Source organism: Ursus maritimus, unplaced genomic scaffold, assembly GCF_017311325.1.
Source record: "Ursus maritimus isolate PB19 unplaced genomic scaffold, ASM1731132v1 scaffold_1, whole genome shotgun sequence".
Lineage (NCBI taxonomy): Eukaryota > Metazoa > Chordata > Mammalia > Carnivora > Ursidae > Ursus > Ursus maritimus.
The window spans coordinates 30043263-30061485 of NW_024423343.1; the positions used below are offsets into that span (position 1 = coordinate 30043263).

At 38.8% G+C, this 18223-nt stretch overlaps 1 protein-coding gene across 6 annotated transcripts in view; it reads right to left on the minus strand.

Moving 5' to 3' along the window:
• The window catches only part of PARD3B (par-3 family cell polarity regulator beta), a 978033-nt gene that overhangs the window by 443959 nt on the left and 515851 nt on the right, over window positions 1-18223 (minus strand). For all 6 annotated transcript variants that reach the window (XM_040641719.1, XM_008687551.2, XM_040641729.1 and 3 more), the window contains exons 5-7: window positions 16431-16519; window positions 7977-8063; window positions 1827-1952 (exon numbers count right to left, since the gene is read on the minus strand). In XM_040641719.1, coding sequence (XP_040497653.1) covers window positions 1827-1952; window positions 7977-8063; window positions 16431-16519 — 302 coding nt within the window. The remainder of the gene's footprint in view (window positions 1-1826; window positions 1953-7976; window positions 8064-16430; window positions 16520-18223) is intronic.

Here is an 18223-nt window from a genome sequence, read left to right on the forward strand (position 1 = left end):
GGAAACTGAGGCTCAGAGTGATTAGATAACTCATCCAATGACCCACAGTTTTTTAAAGTATATCTGAAAATCCATCCAGAAGCCATTGCTAAAGTAAGTATGAAAGCAAACTTTAATTTTAGACGGAAAAAATACTTTTGTAGTATTGATCAGAATATCAGTTAGTTCCCTTTTAGGACTCTGTTCTAAAGTACAGGTCCTCTCTAAAATGGGTTGTGTTCCAGAATTTCAATTCTGACACAAACACTTCCTTGTGAAGATATTTGGTGTATCGGCTATGCCCAAAGTCATAGTGAATTAACAATCCAATAGGTACCCTGTTATTCTATTTTAGAGTACCTGTATTTTTTACTTTTTTTTGTCTTAGCACTTGGTGTTTTTCCTCAGATTTCCTACTACCATTTCTCTCCTTCGTCCTTACACCTCAGGACTATGTAAAACAACTACCTTTCCCAGCCTTTCTTGCCAATGAGATTTACATAGAAGGGTTACAAGAAAGTTGGGAGCCAGAAAGTTCTTTCTTCTCCCATTTCTCCAAACTCAGAACCCCAGCAGCTATCTGGTGACCGTGACACAGCTTAGAGAGAGTAGCCACTTAGTAAGGATGCAAAGCAGAGAGAGGGAAGACGTCCCATTTGCTGATTCTTGTGGAACTGCCACACCAGCTCTGGATTGCCGCCTCCACACTTATTTGTCCTTGGGGGGGGGGAAATATTAAGCTTGTTTAAGGTGTCTTTATTTCAGGTCCGTCAGTAGCAGCCACATCAAATAATGAATCCTAATTCCAGCTACTATCTGACACACCCTGCCCCCCACTCCTAACCTTACTGAATGAAGTGCTTACTCTCCATGTTGGGAGGGGAGGAGGGGAGAAGATCGCACAGAGGCAGCCCAACTCCCCTGACCAGTTCCCTGATTGGGAGTCAGTTTCTACTCCACACTGCCTTCGTCCTGAATTTTTATGAGCCTCAGTTTCCATCTTGCATACCTAGCAAGTCCTTGTAAAAAGTACAGTGGTATTGTTATTTGAAGAAATGGACTTCTCAGTTTTCATTTCTTTCCACACTTAAGCAGCCAGTGCCCACAGCCCTTCTCACCCACAACCATTCCCCCCCCCCCCCCCCCACCCACAACCAAAGACACAAATATCAACAGAGAATGGTTACAGAGAATATATATGTTGAGTTTGGTCAGAAACGAGAGTAGCTGGTGGTCATCACTAAGGAGTATTACTTAGTATTTATTCCCTTGTTCCAGAGCCCCACTGCAATGCCAACATACATTAAAAAAATATGCACCAGACTGCTGCATACTCTAATTCTTAGCTATAAGAACCTATTCCCATAACATCTGCACATGCAGAAAAATGATTACTTGAGGGAGAATATTTTAACTTTTTTTTCATTTGTTTCTATTACTCAGTGAGTCCTCACAGGCATCTCTCACAGACATTTAGTTTAAGGAAGGCTGCTGACACAAAGCTAGTTAATTAATAAGCTGAACTAACAGTCTGTGAAAAGAGTCGTTAAATACCAGTCTAACTGACCCATAGCCCAAGCAAAGCAAGCCCTCTACGGATGACACAACGAGGCGGGAGGGCCTGCTGTGTTCTCCAGCTTCCTATTCTCGGGGCCACAGGGACATGTGCAGGCCACCTTTGCAGATGCTAACACAGGACTTGCCTTTGGAAATGGATGTCTTGGGGTCATTCAAAGGGGACCGACCAGAAATTCTACCAACAGTTTTGATCGTCAAGAGCTCAGTAATGATTATAAGTATGCCAGGAATCAATACAGTAAATAAAACAATGAAAAACAAATGCTTACTGAGCAAAGGTTTTGTCTACAAGGTCCACGTTGTTGATTTTCACAATACATTCATTTTCATGAAATAGTCCCTCCCGCTTGGACCTGCTATTTTCTTCAATGCCGCGGATGAAGAGTCCTAGAATCCTAAATGCAAAATTCAGGTTGAAACAGAATTAATAATAACATGCTAATTTTTTCTCCACTCGCAACTATTCAGCAATAAGTACTGGTTTCTATTTACAAAAGAAATTATGCTTTATATTCAGGCAACTGTTTGTTGTTTAAATCCTTAGTAAAAAAAAAAAAAAAATCCACTGAAAGAGAAAAAGGCCCTCAAGACAGACACACACCAACACCGACCCAGAGCACGCTAAGCCAGGCCTCCTTTGCCATGCCTGCGGTATTCTTAGAAAAGGCCGTCACAGCTCAGTGGAGTTGAGGACGCAGAGGCTTCTGGATTGGAAAAGGGCGTCAGGCTGATGGTAACAGGTGTGAGTGAGTGCTCAGACAACCTGAAGCTTAACAATGGAAGAGGATTAGAAGTTCACTGGAGTGTTCTGCAGTCTTACTACCTGTTCCAGTAATTTGCATTTTAAGAAGCAAATACAGCACAGGTCACATTGCTCAGTTTAAAAGGCAGTTTAGGGGCGCCTGGGTGTCTCAGTCGTTAAAGCATCTGCCTTCAGCTCAGGTCATGATCCTTGGGTCATAGGATCGAGCCCTGCATCAGGCTCCCTGCTCAGTGCGAAGCCCGCTTCTCCCTCTTCCACTCCCCCTGCTTGTGTTCCCTCTCTCGCTGTCTCTCTTTCTGTCAAATAAATAAATAAAATCTTAAATAAATAAATAAATAAATAAATAAATAAATAAATAAAAGGCAGTTCAGTCCTGTTTGTTGGTGCCCCTGCATCAGGTACACGTGGGGCATTTCCAGTGCTCAGGATGGAGGAATGGGAGGTCTGGGGAGAAGTGGGATGTAAACTGGAGCCGAAGAATGAGTAGGATCTGGAAAGGAGGAGAGAGAGAATACACACGGGGGCAGGCTGAACTCTGTGTGTTTTTGTGGGGAGCTCACACTGGCTGGGAGGCCAGAGCCACACAGAGGGGTCTTGAACAGGTGCCGGACTTGATCTAATCAGACTAGAGCAGCACAGCCACCGCTCACTGCTTCGGAGCAAGACAGTGACATGATGGGGGCAGCGCACTGGGAAGACTTGCCTGCAATTTCAACCGGTAAGAGTCAGCAGTCAGAGAGGAGAGCGGGGGCTCCCGGTGCTTTGCGGCTGCCGCTGAGAGTCAGGAGGGGAGGGGCTGAGAAAAAAGGCAGGAGCAAGACTACAGCAATAATGAAACGCGTGGTGCGTGCGCGTGACCCTGCTGCATTTTAGTAGGACCTACACCAAAAACTTGAAGAAATCGAACCTGTATATATTCTAGCTATTTCTCATATGAGAGATATCCCTTCCTCTTGTGGCATGTCAGGGTCCTGGCTGTGTCCCCGGAATAAGACAGAGATGTCCTCCAAGAGGAACCTGCTGGGCATGGGAGAAACAGCCACCTCTTGTCCCTCATCCTCTTGTTTTTGTTTTGTCATTCTTTTTTGCATGCGGGCCTCCTACGTTATCCCACAGTCCCTTCGTATTAAATCTCCCATCGGAATAAAATACGAGGACATTTTATAGGTGAATCACAGGGTCAGCCACGGAGAGAGGGCAGTCTCTAATGAAAGTGGAGGAGAAAACCGTCTCCCTGTTTGGAGCTGCCGCACAGTAGGGCCTCTGCCTCCAGGGCCCCCGTTCACTGAATGAGCTCCGGCCATCTGAAGATGGCAAGAGGAGGGGCACATGCGGCGGTCTCCAGGTCTCTACTCCAACGAATACAGTGTACTGATGCAGGAGAGACTGAGTCAGGCCACCGATGGTAGGGAAGGCCCAGGGTCAGAGGCACGGGTGTGTGGGGCAGTGTTGCCCTGCCTTTCCTCTAAGAGGTTAGTACATTGATCATATTCTGTGTGGAAGAGAAAAGGGGCCAAAGTTACTCTTTGATAAAGGATCTGAGATTCAAATTAATATTTTTGAGATACCAATCCTACCTTAATCTCATAACGTAATATTGAATATCGAGCTATTTGACATGCAAAAGAAGAAGAGGAGGAAAAAGAAGAAATAGAACAAAATAGTGTTTCCTTCCTAAATTAAACAACTCTCTAATAGTTCGCATTTTGGATTTTTTTGTTATGGTGGATTCACAATAACACGACCCATTAGGAGGCTCACATGTGGTTATAAACTAGTTGATGTAAGCGATATTTTTTTAACAAGCATTCAAGTCTTCCTTTAATTTAATTCAGTACATCATCAGTCATGTAATGTTACTCCCTAGGATTTAATTTCACATTTTGGGAGATGAATTAATTCTTTCAGGCCACTGGGTTGCAATTTAGCTGGCATATTACAGCTGGAGTATGCTATGTGAACCTCACTGATCTAAATAACCTAACTTTCCATGAAAAATTTATTGACAGAATAAGCTCAACTGCAAAACCCATGTGTCAGAGGTAATTTTGGTAAAATGTAAAACTGACTGATTTTATTAGTTTGGTCCCTGGCAACAAACCGCTCCTGCCTTCTCTATTCCATAGAAGGGATGGATTCTCTCCAGTTTGATTTCATCCAGACCAGTATGAGAAGGCTCAGAAAAGAATCTCTCATTATCCTCTCTGCCCCCAGACTGGTGGGCTGTGGTCGTGGTCTCCTCTGGGACCAAGGCTCTCAGGACTTGAAGATTAATGCTGTTGAGGAGTTATAGGCTCAGAGGAACCAGTTAATTTGCATTAATGAGCAGTGATAAAGGTGGCTGAAACCCACTGCCCCATAGAATAAGAGGAGTGACGACTGCTTCTTTTTCTTCTTATAATCATGTAGACACTAACCCACCCACTCCTTGCCCCCTTCTGCTCCTCCCACTGTATCCCAGGCCTTGGCCATTCTCCCAGCTTCGCATTTTTATCTAAACATCTCTCCTTACAGCATGCGTCATTCCTCATCCATCCCTTCCTTCTTCTCTGTCATATTTAGCTGTCTTTACTAGGAAACTAAGGTGCATTATGCTATCTTCATTGAAAAACAATTAGATTTCATTTTTTTTAATTCTAAAATAAAAGTACCTTAAATTTTTTTTAAGTCAATGAAATAAAATTGCTTTTTACTTGCAGGAACTCAGGTTTTTGTGTATTTGTTTTGTTTCTTACTGTACAAGCCAAGGGGCCTCCATACAAGTGGCATTTGACACCTTATGCTGTTGTACCTAATGAATCCACTGAGGCCTTATCTCGTACAGCAGCCCACACATACAAAGAAATTGGAGGCAAAGTCAATTACAGTAGCCTTAGTAAAGAATTAAATGTAAATTCTAATTTAAAATAATGACACAAACAATAAACGGAAGGAAAATTAAGAACTAAGTATACCACTATGACCTTAACTCACCCCCCGCCCCAAGCCCCCGTGCTCACACACTGAAACCATATGGCGTTATGAAGTCAGACACTTGTCTGACATGCTCGATACTCAGTTGCATCTAAACACATGGGTTGAGTTAAGTGTGCTGTCTCAGCCTGTACTCATTACTTCTAAACTTTTATTGGCTCATGTCTCCACTTCCATATTATTTTTATGTTTTTTAATTAAATTTCCTTTCTATAATACTAATGGATAGCAAAAAAAAAAAATTATACAACTATTTCATCAAGTTACTAAACAGTTGACCATGAACTTATAAAAGTTCATTTCTGAACCAGGCTTTTTTTTGGTTTAGCCATAATATTAATAATACTGATAATTTACACATTCATATGTTGTGTGCTTTACAAGGAGTTTTCACATTTTTAATGTCATTTAATCCCCACAACCTTGATGTGAGGTAGGTATTCACAAGAGGCAAGTTTAGGGGACTTGCTCAAAGTTATAAAAGAGAACACTGAGATTCAAATCCAATTGTTCTGAATCCAAGTCTAACATTTTTTCTATTCTTCAAGGCTTCTGCTAGAAATCAGAACCAGGAAGGAAAAGAGAAGAAATCAATACATCTTAGTGTGTTTCTCTCATTTGATGTAAGAGAAGGTGATTTCTGGTCTACAGGGTCAACCTGTTTTCCGAACTATTGAAAATGAAGTATGGCGACTGTCACATTGTACATTTCCTCGTGTTTTGGAAATTGGGATGATCTTGTGTTCTATTCGGCTTCATTAAACTAAAGGGCCCGGTAATTTAACCGCTCTGGTATTTCACAAAGCTCTATCAGGACACTTCTGCCAAAAGCCATTAGAATTTCTCATGACAACTGGGTAAATACTCTTCCTGTCCATCAAAAACAACCTCACTTGTCCTGTGCCATAACCCATAACATTTATAAACACGCTTATTAACACATACAGGAAATGAAACAATAAGAGCCACTGGCTTTTCGGTTCATTTCTTTTTAGAGAACATTCATTCCAGCAAGAGCTTGGCATCAGATGTTATTTGCAAAAAGAGGTGATGACTTTGCAATTACAGGTAGCAGATGGCTACCTGCTGAAAATGATGCCAACCAAAATATCATGACTAAATCTGCTCTTCCCGCTCTGCGGCAGACTGAACTGAATAAATATTCTGAACCAGTAAATTAATACTATATAACCTTTGGGAAATTTTTGCTCTAGAAAGAGCAATGGAGTAAGGGGGATTGGCTCTGGATTTTGTATGACCTTGGGAAAAAAACAAAAACAAAAACAGTGGACTTTTCTGGACTTTGCTCTTTTAAGCTAAAATAAGGCATTCTGCCTGCAATTTTCAGTGATGTGTTTAATATAAGAAAAATTAATTTAGCAAATTAATTAAAATCATATCATGAGTGAGAAACCGATTTTAAGAAAAGCCCTTTCCTTTAAGATAGTCCTTGTCAGTATCAATCTAGTGCTAAGGGTAATCATCTTATTGAATAGTGACACAATATCCAATACTAGTTTTGTAAAGTTGTTATAATAGGACTAATATTAACTCTCAGGCACACACTTTAATTTCCAACAGTAAAACAAGTTTTATATCCAGTTAGGTGAACATGAATTTCAAGAAATGTTGACATCTAGGGGCGCCTGGGTGGCACAGCGGTTAAGTGTCTGCCTTCGGCTCAGGGCGTGATCCCAGCGTTATGGGATCGAGCCCCACATCAGGCTCCTCCACTATGAGCCTGCTTCTTCCTCTCCCACTCCCCCTGCTTGTGTTCCCTCTCTCGCTGGCTGTCTCTATCTCTGTCGAATAAATAAATAAAATCTTTAAAAAAAAAAAAAAGAAAAAGAAATGTTGACATCTAAATTACCATTTGCCACTGTGGATTTAGCAATAAAATGTCTTCAAAATTTCAAAAGGAGGTGGTACACTGTTTTTAATTGATTATGCTTTATTTCAGAAAAAAAGCACAATGGCATTTTATTTTACTATTATAGTTAAAATCATGAAAACATATAGCTTCTGATACAGCTACTTATAGTGCCAGAATATTTATTATCCTAAGTCTCATACACCTGAGCAGAATCAGGAAATATCCATTGGGATTACCATATTCACTTTTTGAAGTGTATTGTGGAACATTAAAAAATTCAGTTGTAGTATTTGTCTAACAGTATGTTAAAATCCTTCTCAAGAATTCTGTTTACGACTTGTCACTGACAAGAACACTTTAAGAAATATTTCAGGGGTGCCTGGGTGGCTCAGTCAGTTAAGTATCCAACTCTTGATTTTGGCTCAGATCATGATCTCAGGGTTGTGAGACTGAGCCCCAGGTCTTGGTTCCCACTCAATGGGGGTCTGTGTCCTCTTTCTCCTCCTCCCCGCCACCCCGCTTGTTCTCTTTCTCAAATAAATGAATAAATCTTTTTTTAAATAAGAAAATACTTCATAAGTAACTGTAAATGCAGAAATTGTGATCGATACTTTTGCTTTTCCACTGTATCTTAGAAGTCAATGACTTTGTTTCTAACACTCAAGTGGCCAACAGAAAGAAGTATATATTGAGGTGTCTGTCTGAATAACAGAGATACACATTGAATCCTCTTCTGAAACATGTTTGGGAAAATGAGCTGAAGTCAAGTTTTTCATTAGCATGAGCTTCTGATATAAAAAAACATCTTACCTTCCACTCAGAGATGAGAAGAAGGGTACTACATGTATTCCCAAGGGGCCTCCTTCCCCAGAAATCTCCACTGTTCTTGTCATATCACTGTGGCAGAAAAAAGTAAGAGCACAGGTAAGTCTCTACTTAAAAAAAAAAAAAAAGAGAGACAGAGAAAGCAGCACGTTAAAAAGCAAAACAAAACAAAACAAAAAACCTTAAGATTATATCAACTACTGTAAATTCAACGGCAGAGATGAAATCAAATGAGTACATGATTTGCTGGTATGTTCATAAGATCCAGGAAATAAAATGTTTAAAAGACTGATTTCTTTTTTTTTTTTCCCTAGAAGGGAAACAAATGGAAATAATGACCCACAAAAATAACTTCCTACTAAACTTAATCTGCATAAATCAACATATTTAAAAGGATATACACAAAAATGAAATTTCTCCCCATTGAGACACACTTGACAATTACTGTGCAGATGATAAAATACATGGAACTAAGCTTATCTATGCTTAAGCATAAAGTAGGCTTCCCTTGCAGGACAGGAAAATTGAAATAAAATATGTATTTATTAGAAAAAGCACAGAATTACATTTTACAACAGTGAAGCCACAGTTGGTAACACATATGGGCATGTTCAGAGCATTAGAAATCAGAACATAGACTTGCCTTTCAATAAGGCATCAGATGTATTCAATGGAACAATTCTAAATTTTCACCTCCTATTTTTTTTAGAGGTAGAAAAAGAAGTTGTAAAGCCTGGAGAAAATGTATTACAGAAAGAAATAGAAAGCCTGACCTGCCTAACCTACTCCAGATTAAGGAAAGGATGAGCTAGAAACATTAATGGATAGTGTGTATGACTGAAATATATAAGATATTGGGAAACTTTGAGTAATAAAGAGTGGAACTAACAAGTTTTTATAAAGATGAAAAATAATAACCGTGAACAATTATTGGCTCCTTTAATCCCACAGAGAGAAAATAAAATTGCCAGAGGAAAAATGATAAAGTTGAAGCAAGCATCCCTGTTATGGAAATTGTAAGCAGGTCTCTATTGTTTCCTATTTACATGAAAATGACCTGAAACTGGATGTCAAATTAAGAGCTACAGCTGCTACAAATGCTTTTCTGTTCCAAATTGAAAACGGTGAAATTTTGGCTCCTTACTAGAAAGTTGAGAACAGCATAAGAAGGCAAAATGCCTGATGAATTCACTCTGCATGTAGTACTCTCTGAATTATCAGAAATCTAAAATAAATACATTAAATATATTCTCATCCGTGGACGAGGCTGATTTTTAATGTGTTTTCATTGCAAACTTATTGTCATTAAGAACTGTAAAAAAGAGCATGGCAGTTTCTAATGTTTGTGGACTATGATGGAATTTCAAACCTGATAATAAATTTCAAATGAGTTTTGCTCAGATATTGCTGATATATTTAAAACTTGTTCAGTCAAGCAGGTTATATCAGAGGCCTGGGGTAAAAGTCAGAAATAAAACAAATCTTAGAATGATAATATCATGGGATAAAATAGATTCTTCTTGATACTTTCTGTGTGAGAATACAAATATTATATGAATATATATTCATATAATATTCATATATATTCATATATGTATATGTGAATATATATTCATATAATATATGTATATATGTGAATATATATTCATATAATATTCATATATATTATACAACCTTAATATAAACTGCCTGATGGGCAGGGAAAGTTGTGTATAAAAAGTAATAATTTTCATATAATAACAGATTTATAGTGCATTCGTAGGTATTTGAGAAAGACTAAACCCAAAGCATTAACATTCTAGTTACAGTACTGTTTTAAAGACTTCTAAAAACAAAGATGAAAATCTTGTTTAATCATTAAAACTTTATTATCTCTACCTTTATAATGTATTTTTATACTTTTACACTTACAGCACAACACAAAACTTTCCTAATAAGTGTACTAAATATCCACATGCTGATAGATAACACTCATATGTATTATACAGAGGCTTTGGAATATAAGTGTTTAGTACAGAGTTCAAGATTTCAGCTTAAGAATTTTTGGGATGGCTTTATGGAATTTTTCTGGGTCTCTTTTGCAAATGTTTCTTTACCCAACTCAAAACCTTTCTTGTAAAACATAATAAATTCTATGGATTATACTGATACATACTCTTTAAGAACTACCAATCTCTTATTTTTACACTCACTTAATAAAGTACATCTTATAATTTGTTACAGCAATCTATCTTGTTTCAAATCACTACAACCATTTTTGGGGATGGAGTTTAAAGGTTTATTTATACTTTATAAGATTCTCTTTTTTGAGACCTCAGAATAAACTCTTCTGCTATCTTTATACATATTCTTTGGCTAGAAAGGCAGGTGATGGATGCTAAATTACTATCATAAAAATATTATCCCAGAAAAAGAGCATAAAAGATTTTGATTTTGTAGACTGTAATACATAAGCAGTTATAGAGAATTAAATCTATTTAATATAGACAAATATTACAAATTTTATACAGGCTATGTTTTACCATGCTCTTTTTAAAATTTTATCCATTATTATGAGATGGAAAGAAAAGCTTTTGAAAAAGGAAGCCTCATAGACTGTGTATTTTTACTTAATTTCAAAGGAGGGGGAACATTTGCATTCCACATACCTGATGGAATTCTGTAGAAATCTCTGTATATATACCCTTCGTGAAAGATAAACACAGCAAGTAGGGCTGGACACAATTATTTGAATACTTATCTCATAAAGTGAGATTTTACTAAGATGTGGAAATACACTATTAATGCCATTTGTTTAGTCCAAGTGCAGAGTAGGGTTCAGGGACCAGTGAGCAGGATATGTACACATTAATTTATGTTTTGGAGGCAGACTGAGAATGGAAAATTTAGAGAATGAGGTGGAGAGGATATTCTAACAGTGGAAAGAAAAGGGGATCCGCAGCTACTTGTGAAAAACAGACAAAAAATGAAATGCGGGGTAAAGGGAAAATACTTTAATTACACAAAGAAAAGCCGAAAGTTTCACTAAGATCAAAACAGCTGACTTTCATACAACGAAAACCAAAGCGGACAATCACAGAACATTAGGTCCAACAGCATTAATCAAGCTAAATGTCCTAAGATTCAACTGACAACGCTGATTCACATAATTCCCGGGACCGGCTGCTATGTATCTAAGATTTTAGGACAAAACTCGGGGTGAAGGTACAGAATAAAAGGTTAAAAGTGAGCCTGTCCTGAACAGTGACTCTATAGAAACTCCATGGCCAGGGGCTGCATTTGGTTCCATTCAGAAAAAAACACATGAAGCCTGAGGGCAGAATATAAGAGCGGCAGAGGGTTCCAGGTCCAATTCCTCACGTGAGGCAAACGGACAGCAGTTTTAACATTGAGATTATCAAACTCGGTCACAGGCTACTCATTTAGGTTAAGGGACAGACAGGGCTCAGGGCAGGTTGGGAGGCATCTCTTGTTTCGGAAGAAAATCATGATTAACTTAGGAAATTAGAGAGACAGTGTATCTTAATGGTGGCTTTGAGTCAGATATCTGAGTAAATCATTTAAACGAAGACCAAAAGTATTAGTTTCCTTATTTGGACAATGGAGAAATTAAGATAAATTCCTAATAGAACTGTTGGTTTAAAAACAATTAGAGGACATAACATGTACGTCATACACACAGTATCTGGTGTATACAAGAGGTTCGATAACTATCAGCTATTAGGATGATTATTAGAACTTTTTGAGGGAAAGAGTTTATGGATTGAAAGGAAATTATCTCAGACTTTCCATTTTTTTCTCAACTGATTTCCTCAGCGAGACTTTAAAAAATATCCTCAAGTACTGGAGGGTTGAGGAACATGATTTCTTCATGGTGAGACTGTTGCCATAGAGCAGATGATGGGTGATAAATGGATAGAAGGTGTTAGCCGGGGCTCTTCAGGCACTAATGCGCAGGTCTGTCATATGGAACAGTGTGAGAGACAGACCGACGAGAGACCTCCCAGAAGAGTCTGTTGATGGCATGGAAGTATGCCTGATCGTGATGTTTTGTTGATGCAAATATACTGAGTAAAAACCTGTTGTTGATGGTGGTAGGAGTCATTTAATATACCTGAATTCAATGTGTATTAATTGAGTAGTTCCAATGAGGAAGTTCTGCAAGGAAAACACAGAGGCCAATGTCTGAGGAGTTCACAATCTAGGGGGCAGGTTAAGACAGGTAACAGAGAATAATACCAAGCAATGGAATGGTAGTAGTAACTGTAGTATTTTTTCAATGATTATAAGCAATTATTTGGGAGGCAGGGTGTTAATAGCCTTCTAGCACTATACCATGTACTCTTACCAGAAGTATAAAGTAAACATATCAGACCCATTTTACAGATAAGTAAACCATGCCTAGAGAGGTAAAATAATTTGTCAAACCTTACACCATTTCTCCAAGGTAGAGTCAGGACTCACACTGGAATTTATTGTATCCTAGAGCAGGAGTTTTAAGCTACTTTCACGAGTTTCAAAGTCGAGGCACTTCCTGATGAGGCTCAGAGGAAATGAGTACAGGATCAGGAAGGGAAGCTGGGATCGGGAAAAACTTCCTGAAGGAGGATTTTAGATGGAAGTGAGAAGGGCAAATGGATCTTCAATCAGAAAAAGTAGGCAAGGGGGCATACGGAGAAAAGAACAAAGTCTGCACCGAGAGACTGAACCAGGATGCTTTGTGGGTACAGAGAATGGCTGTGATATTAAAGAAGGTAGCGAGCAGGGAGAAAGGAAGGGAAAGATGGGGGGGTATTTCGAAGAGTAGGTTGAACCATCAGCTTGAGATCAAACCTCAGAGTGATATGTCAAATTCCACGCAGGAAAAAAAAAAAAGCACACTTAGTTTTTGTAGAAAATGGAGTCATTAAAGGTGTTGGCACTAAGGAGTGGGGTGATAAATGCTGCGGTTTAGAAATATTTATCTGGCAGTGATAGCTGGGATCGATTAGAAAAGACTAAGACAAGATAGAGACTGATCCCTGAGACAGGAATTAGTAAATTATTGCAATAATTGGAGAGGTAATAGGGCTAGAGCAATAATTACAGGAATAAAGCATGAATACCTGGGGAAAGGTTTATGGGATTTTTTTTTTTTTTTGACATGGACTCTCCCAATAGTTTGCTAAATGAATGGATATCAAAGGCAAAAAAGGATAAAACTTCATGGCCGTTTTAAGCGTGGGAGAAGAGGTAAGTCCGGAGAAGGCTAATTTGGAGATGTGTCAAGGAATAGGCTGAGGTCAGGAATGAAGTTGAACTTGGGGGTGAGGTGAAGGTCTTTTGCATGTATTGCTTGCTGTTGAAATAGAAGCTTTAGAGTGACTAGGTGACTCAGTCACTTAAGCATCTAATCTTGATTCCAGCTTAAGTCATGATGATCTCAGAGTTGTGAGATCAAGCCCCTCATGGGGCTCCATGCTGGGAGTAGAGCCTCCTTAAGATTATCTTTCTCCCTCTACCCCTCCTGTTGCCCTACTCCCTTTCAAGAAAGAAAGGAAAGGAAAGGAAAAAAGGAAGGAAGGAAGGAAGGAAGGAAGGAAGGAAGGAAGGAAGGAAGGAAGGAAGAAAGAGAAAGAAAGAAAGAAAGAAAGAAAGAAAGAAAGAAAGAAAGAAAGAAAGAAAGAAAAGCTTAAAGTGTAGTTAAAAAATAAAAATAAAAAAACACCCAATAGAAACCTCTTGCTTCATCATTTTAAGATCAAGGTAAATTGAGTAGTGCTTCATAAGCGCTTCATAAGAGATGCATATTGTAAGAATATTTGGAGAACCCCCTCTTATGGTTATTTTTCTTTAAATAAAAAAGTGTTAATACTGGGTAAGCAGCTAATAGGTATGCTTATGATTTATGGAGCAATGCGTGTTAACCATTCCCTGATCAAATATGCTGCTAGTATGTTCCAAGACCCATATGACATGTCGGGAATCCTTCAGAGGATTCATAGTCTTATATGGCAGAACGACAGAATAAGCTGTGGTGTGTGTGCTAATCACAACTGCAGTAGCAACTAATACTTATCCAACCGTTCATTTAGTATTGTGCTAAGCACATCTGCCTGTGATAAATCTCATTTAATCTTCACAATAATCTGTGTGATCATGATACCCATTTTCCATACTAAAAAAATTAAAGAGGTTAAATAATTAGTCTAAGGTTACATAGGTAGTGTTCAAACCCAGGATTTAACAAAATTCAATTGGAATGAAGGAATGGTTTGTTGAATGCTGTGGTTTAAGAAATTTTTATCTAGCAGTGAGTGATACATGAGATCAATTAGGATAATGAGATCGGTATTTAAGAGAAGAGACAGTAGGTTACTACAATAGTCTGAGTGGTAATGAAGGCTTGAGCAATGACTATGGGGATTTAAATATAGGAATAGGTTCAAAACATTTTGAGATGGACCCTGGAAATAATCTGCTGAGCTTCTATGCCACCTACATTGAAGTGAGTCCTAAGTGCTATTCTTGGGCCAACCTCTGTGGGATAGCACGCCCTCCTTGCCCCAGGAGAATGATGGCCACGTAACTCAGCTCTAAGTGGCTTCCTAATTCCTCTTCCTTTGTTTCTTCATCACCCCGTGACAGCTAGAACCCAAGTGTTTTCCTGGAATTGTGATCACCAAGCTTCCTGCTGCTAGCTGTGCACGCCATACTGTGAAGACCCTTCTCATCCTCCCCGTACCTGAGAGCTTGCAAGTGCTGGGAGTCCGCACTTACTCTACTTTCTGAACTTGGCCCCAACCTGATTTCAGCTAATTTTTCCAAACTGGTGCTCACCACGTGAAGTTCCTTAGCATGAAATCAAACACCAAGGACTAAGGGAAGGTGTACACAACAGGAAACATGGGAGTCGAAGGATTTGGAGACAAGAGTAGTGGATGCAGACTGGTTTTCTACAAGTTACTTAATTGCTCTGAATTGCAATTCGTTAGCCCATTAAATGTGATGATAAAACTCTTGCAAAAATTATACATGTATACACATATATTTTAATTAAAGGATTTTTTTTAACTCCTATACTCCATTCCTTTCAATTCTTTGTACCTGGAGAAAGTATAGTTAATTCGTTCATGTAGCCATAAATCAAACGATGGTTCACTCTGTGACATCTCTCCACATAACATTTAGCCAAGATGCTAGCAAACTTTTCAAAAAGCTAACACTGAAAAAAATGAAATTAAAGGCAAACAGAAGAAGGGTATTATATTCATTATGCCTACCTCCAAAAACGATCTTATCAAGCTTCTAAAAAGATAGTGCCCAGGAGATATTCTCTACCAAATTTTTAATATTGTGCATCTCATTCATCAAAGCAATAGAATCTAAAAAGAACACCCGTGTCATGTGGCTATAAAGCGTGTGAGGGAAGTCCACACAGTAAATCAATGTGATAAAGGATGACCACATTTTTTTTAAAAAGCTAATTCCATGCAAAATGCTCGGCAATGACTAGCAATTGCACCGAGTGAAAAGAAATGTTGAGTGAATGAATGAATGGACCATCAACCTTAGCAACCTCACCTCTGAGTGCTGAAGCCAGAAATCTACGAAACATAGAATTACTTTTCTAGTGCAAAATTTGAAGCAACTTCGAAAAAATGATGGTAAGAGTGGTGGTGGTGGTGGTGGTAGTATCATCACCATCATCACCATCGTGGTGGTGGCCAACAGCGGCAACTCTCCCCATGGCTTACTCTGGCCCAGGCACTGTTCGAAGTGCTTTACATACATGAATTCATTTAATCTTCACACCAATCCTCTGAAGAAGGGTTTACTATTATTTCTGCTTTACAGACCAGAAACTAAGGCAAAGAAAGACGAATAACTTGCCTAAGCTCATTGAACCAGCAAGCAGCAAAACTAGGAACTGAACCTGTGGTAGCTAAGGCAGAACTGGAAATGAGTACAGAACGGAGTAAGAATTGGGGAAAAGGAGAGCAAATGACTTCATATAATGAGTGACTTACATTAAAACCATGAAATATCCTAGGTAATAGACTGGATTCATTTTATATATATTGAGTAAAAAATACTGCAAGATAGTTAAAACAGAATGCAGAGCGATATTCAAAGCGCTAATGTCAAAGTACAGCACTCAACCACAATGAACTCGGAAAAGTCACTTTAAACTGTTGTTCAAAGAGAAAAAGGCAATTAAGAAATCCAGGTTGCAGAAGAGCTGAAAGACTTGGAGGCTCATTTATATATGTTTGTCAGGAAGTTCTTCTATCATAAAAGAAAATAAAAGAGTGACTAATTAATTTTACAGCTGGGACAGGTTTCACTCTACTCTTCTACCTACCCTGACCTTCCCTATAAAATAAAAACAACTACAAACTATTATAGAAACACTATCCTGTAATAACTAAAATAGTCTTATTCACAGAAAGAGAATACCTCAATGCATCCTTGGTTTTCGGCGATGTCAGTGGTTCTGTCTGTACACCATTCATAACTTCTCCATCTTCTAAGTTCTGTGTGGAATCCTGTAGTCAAACAAACCCATAAGCATGTTGGATGCTATGCATATAGAACGGAAAATTTGAATAAGATGTCTCAACGTGAGACAGCAAGTGGTTTTACTCTCGATATTTATAGTATGCTCCAATTTCTTTGAAGCCTGGAAACAGGTGTTAATCTTTTCAGTGCTTTCAATGTTCTCTTCTCTCCTGTTTGGTTTCCGAAATACTCAAATGGGCCATTTACACAAGGCAATATGTTAAGAGCTTTGGAATACATCATTTAGCTTCCTGCTACTCAACCATAAGCTTTTGGGACTGAGTGTTTTAAATCAGCAAGGAAAGGGGGGACCAAAGGGAAGGTGCCACTGACAGGTGGTGATGCATTAGCTTTAATGTACTGTACTTGCTTGCACCCCCTGGTGACACTAAAAACATAAAGAAAGCAAAATCCATGAAAAAAAGTTGCCTGGCAAGGTCACTTCTGTCAAAAGTGTAACAGGACTACGGCAGGAAAAGAACTCTGGAGTTCTTACTCTGTCATAAGACTTTCATTCTGAGAATGATCTTCAGCAGAGGGAAACTAAAATTAACCATTTAATTTCTAAAATGGTAAACACTCTTCCACTGCAGAGAGGTAAGAGGGCCAAAGGAGGCAAGCACTCCAACGCAGTGGCCGCGTTGAGCTGGGTGTTACATAGAGAGAATGGATTCTAAAAGCAAGCTTGGTTTAGAATCTCATTTGTAAGGCATTTCTGTTAGGCTTTGGAACTGCACTTGAACAGAGGGATTCTGCAGATATACACCACTCTTCAGAAGCAAAGTCATAAACCATGTTACTTGTGGACTCAGGTTTCACGGAGTCAACAAACCACATGGAGAAACACCCATTGTCAACCACCACACCTGTAAACAGAGCATTCATGGATCTGAAAGCATGATCGCAACAACCAAAAAAGACAGTATATCAGTTAAGAGTTTGGGCATAAAGGAACTAGGCTAAAATCTTGGAGAAAACAAGGTGTGGAGTCTGTCAGTGTGAAATGATTACAATAATGTGCTTCACTTTTAGACAGAGTAGCAACATTTCACATAGCGGTTCTGGGTTTTGTGAAGGACTTGGTCTACACTAGATTTCTTTTTTAAAAAATTTGTTTGTGCCCTTTCAGGGGGATAAAGAAAGGGAAGAAAATCTAAAAGGTCAAAGAACACGTTTAAGTTTAAGGCACCAAATCTTAAAAGATGAATGTCTTTGAAAGCTTTCAAACATTCCTACTATTATGAAGGGCTTGATCTAGGCTTCCAGAGAAAAGAGACAGGGCTGGGCAGCTTACAAAAATACTTAGGTAGATAATTTAACAAAATACTTCAACTCGTGACTACCGCACATGTCAGAACATTTGCACTTTCTTCCCTGTCTTACACAAGCGAGAGTTCTAGGAAGGGTAAGGGCATGTCTGGTCCTCTCTTAATACCCAACACACAGCTCATTTAGTGAATGTTAATGAATGCGTGAGCAGAACGGCACTGTATTAGTTTCCTAATGCTGTGTAATAAATTACCCCCAAATTAAATGGATTAAAAAAGCCTATTGTCTCTCAGAGTTTTTGTGAGTCAAATATTTAGAAGTGGCTTAGACGGGCGAGATCTGGGGTAGAATCTCTCACGAGGTGGTAACATCTCAAGATGTCAACAAGGCAGCAGCTTCAGTCATCGACAGGCAGGACTGGG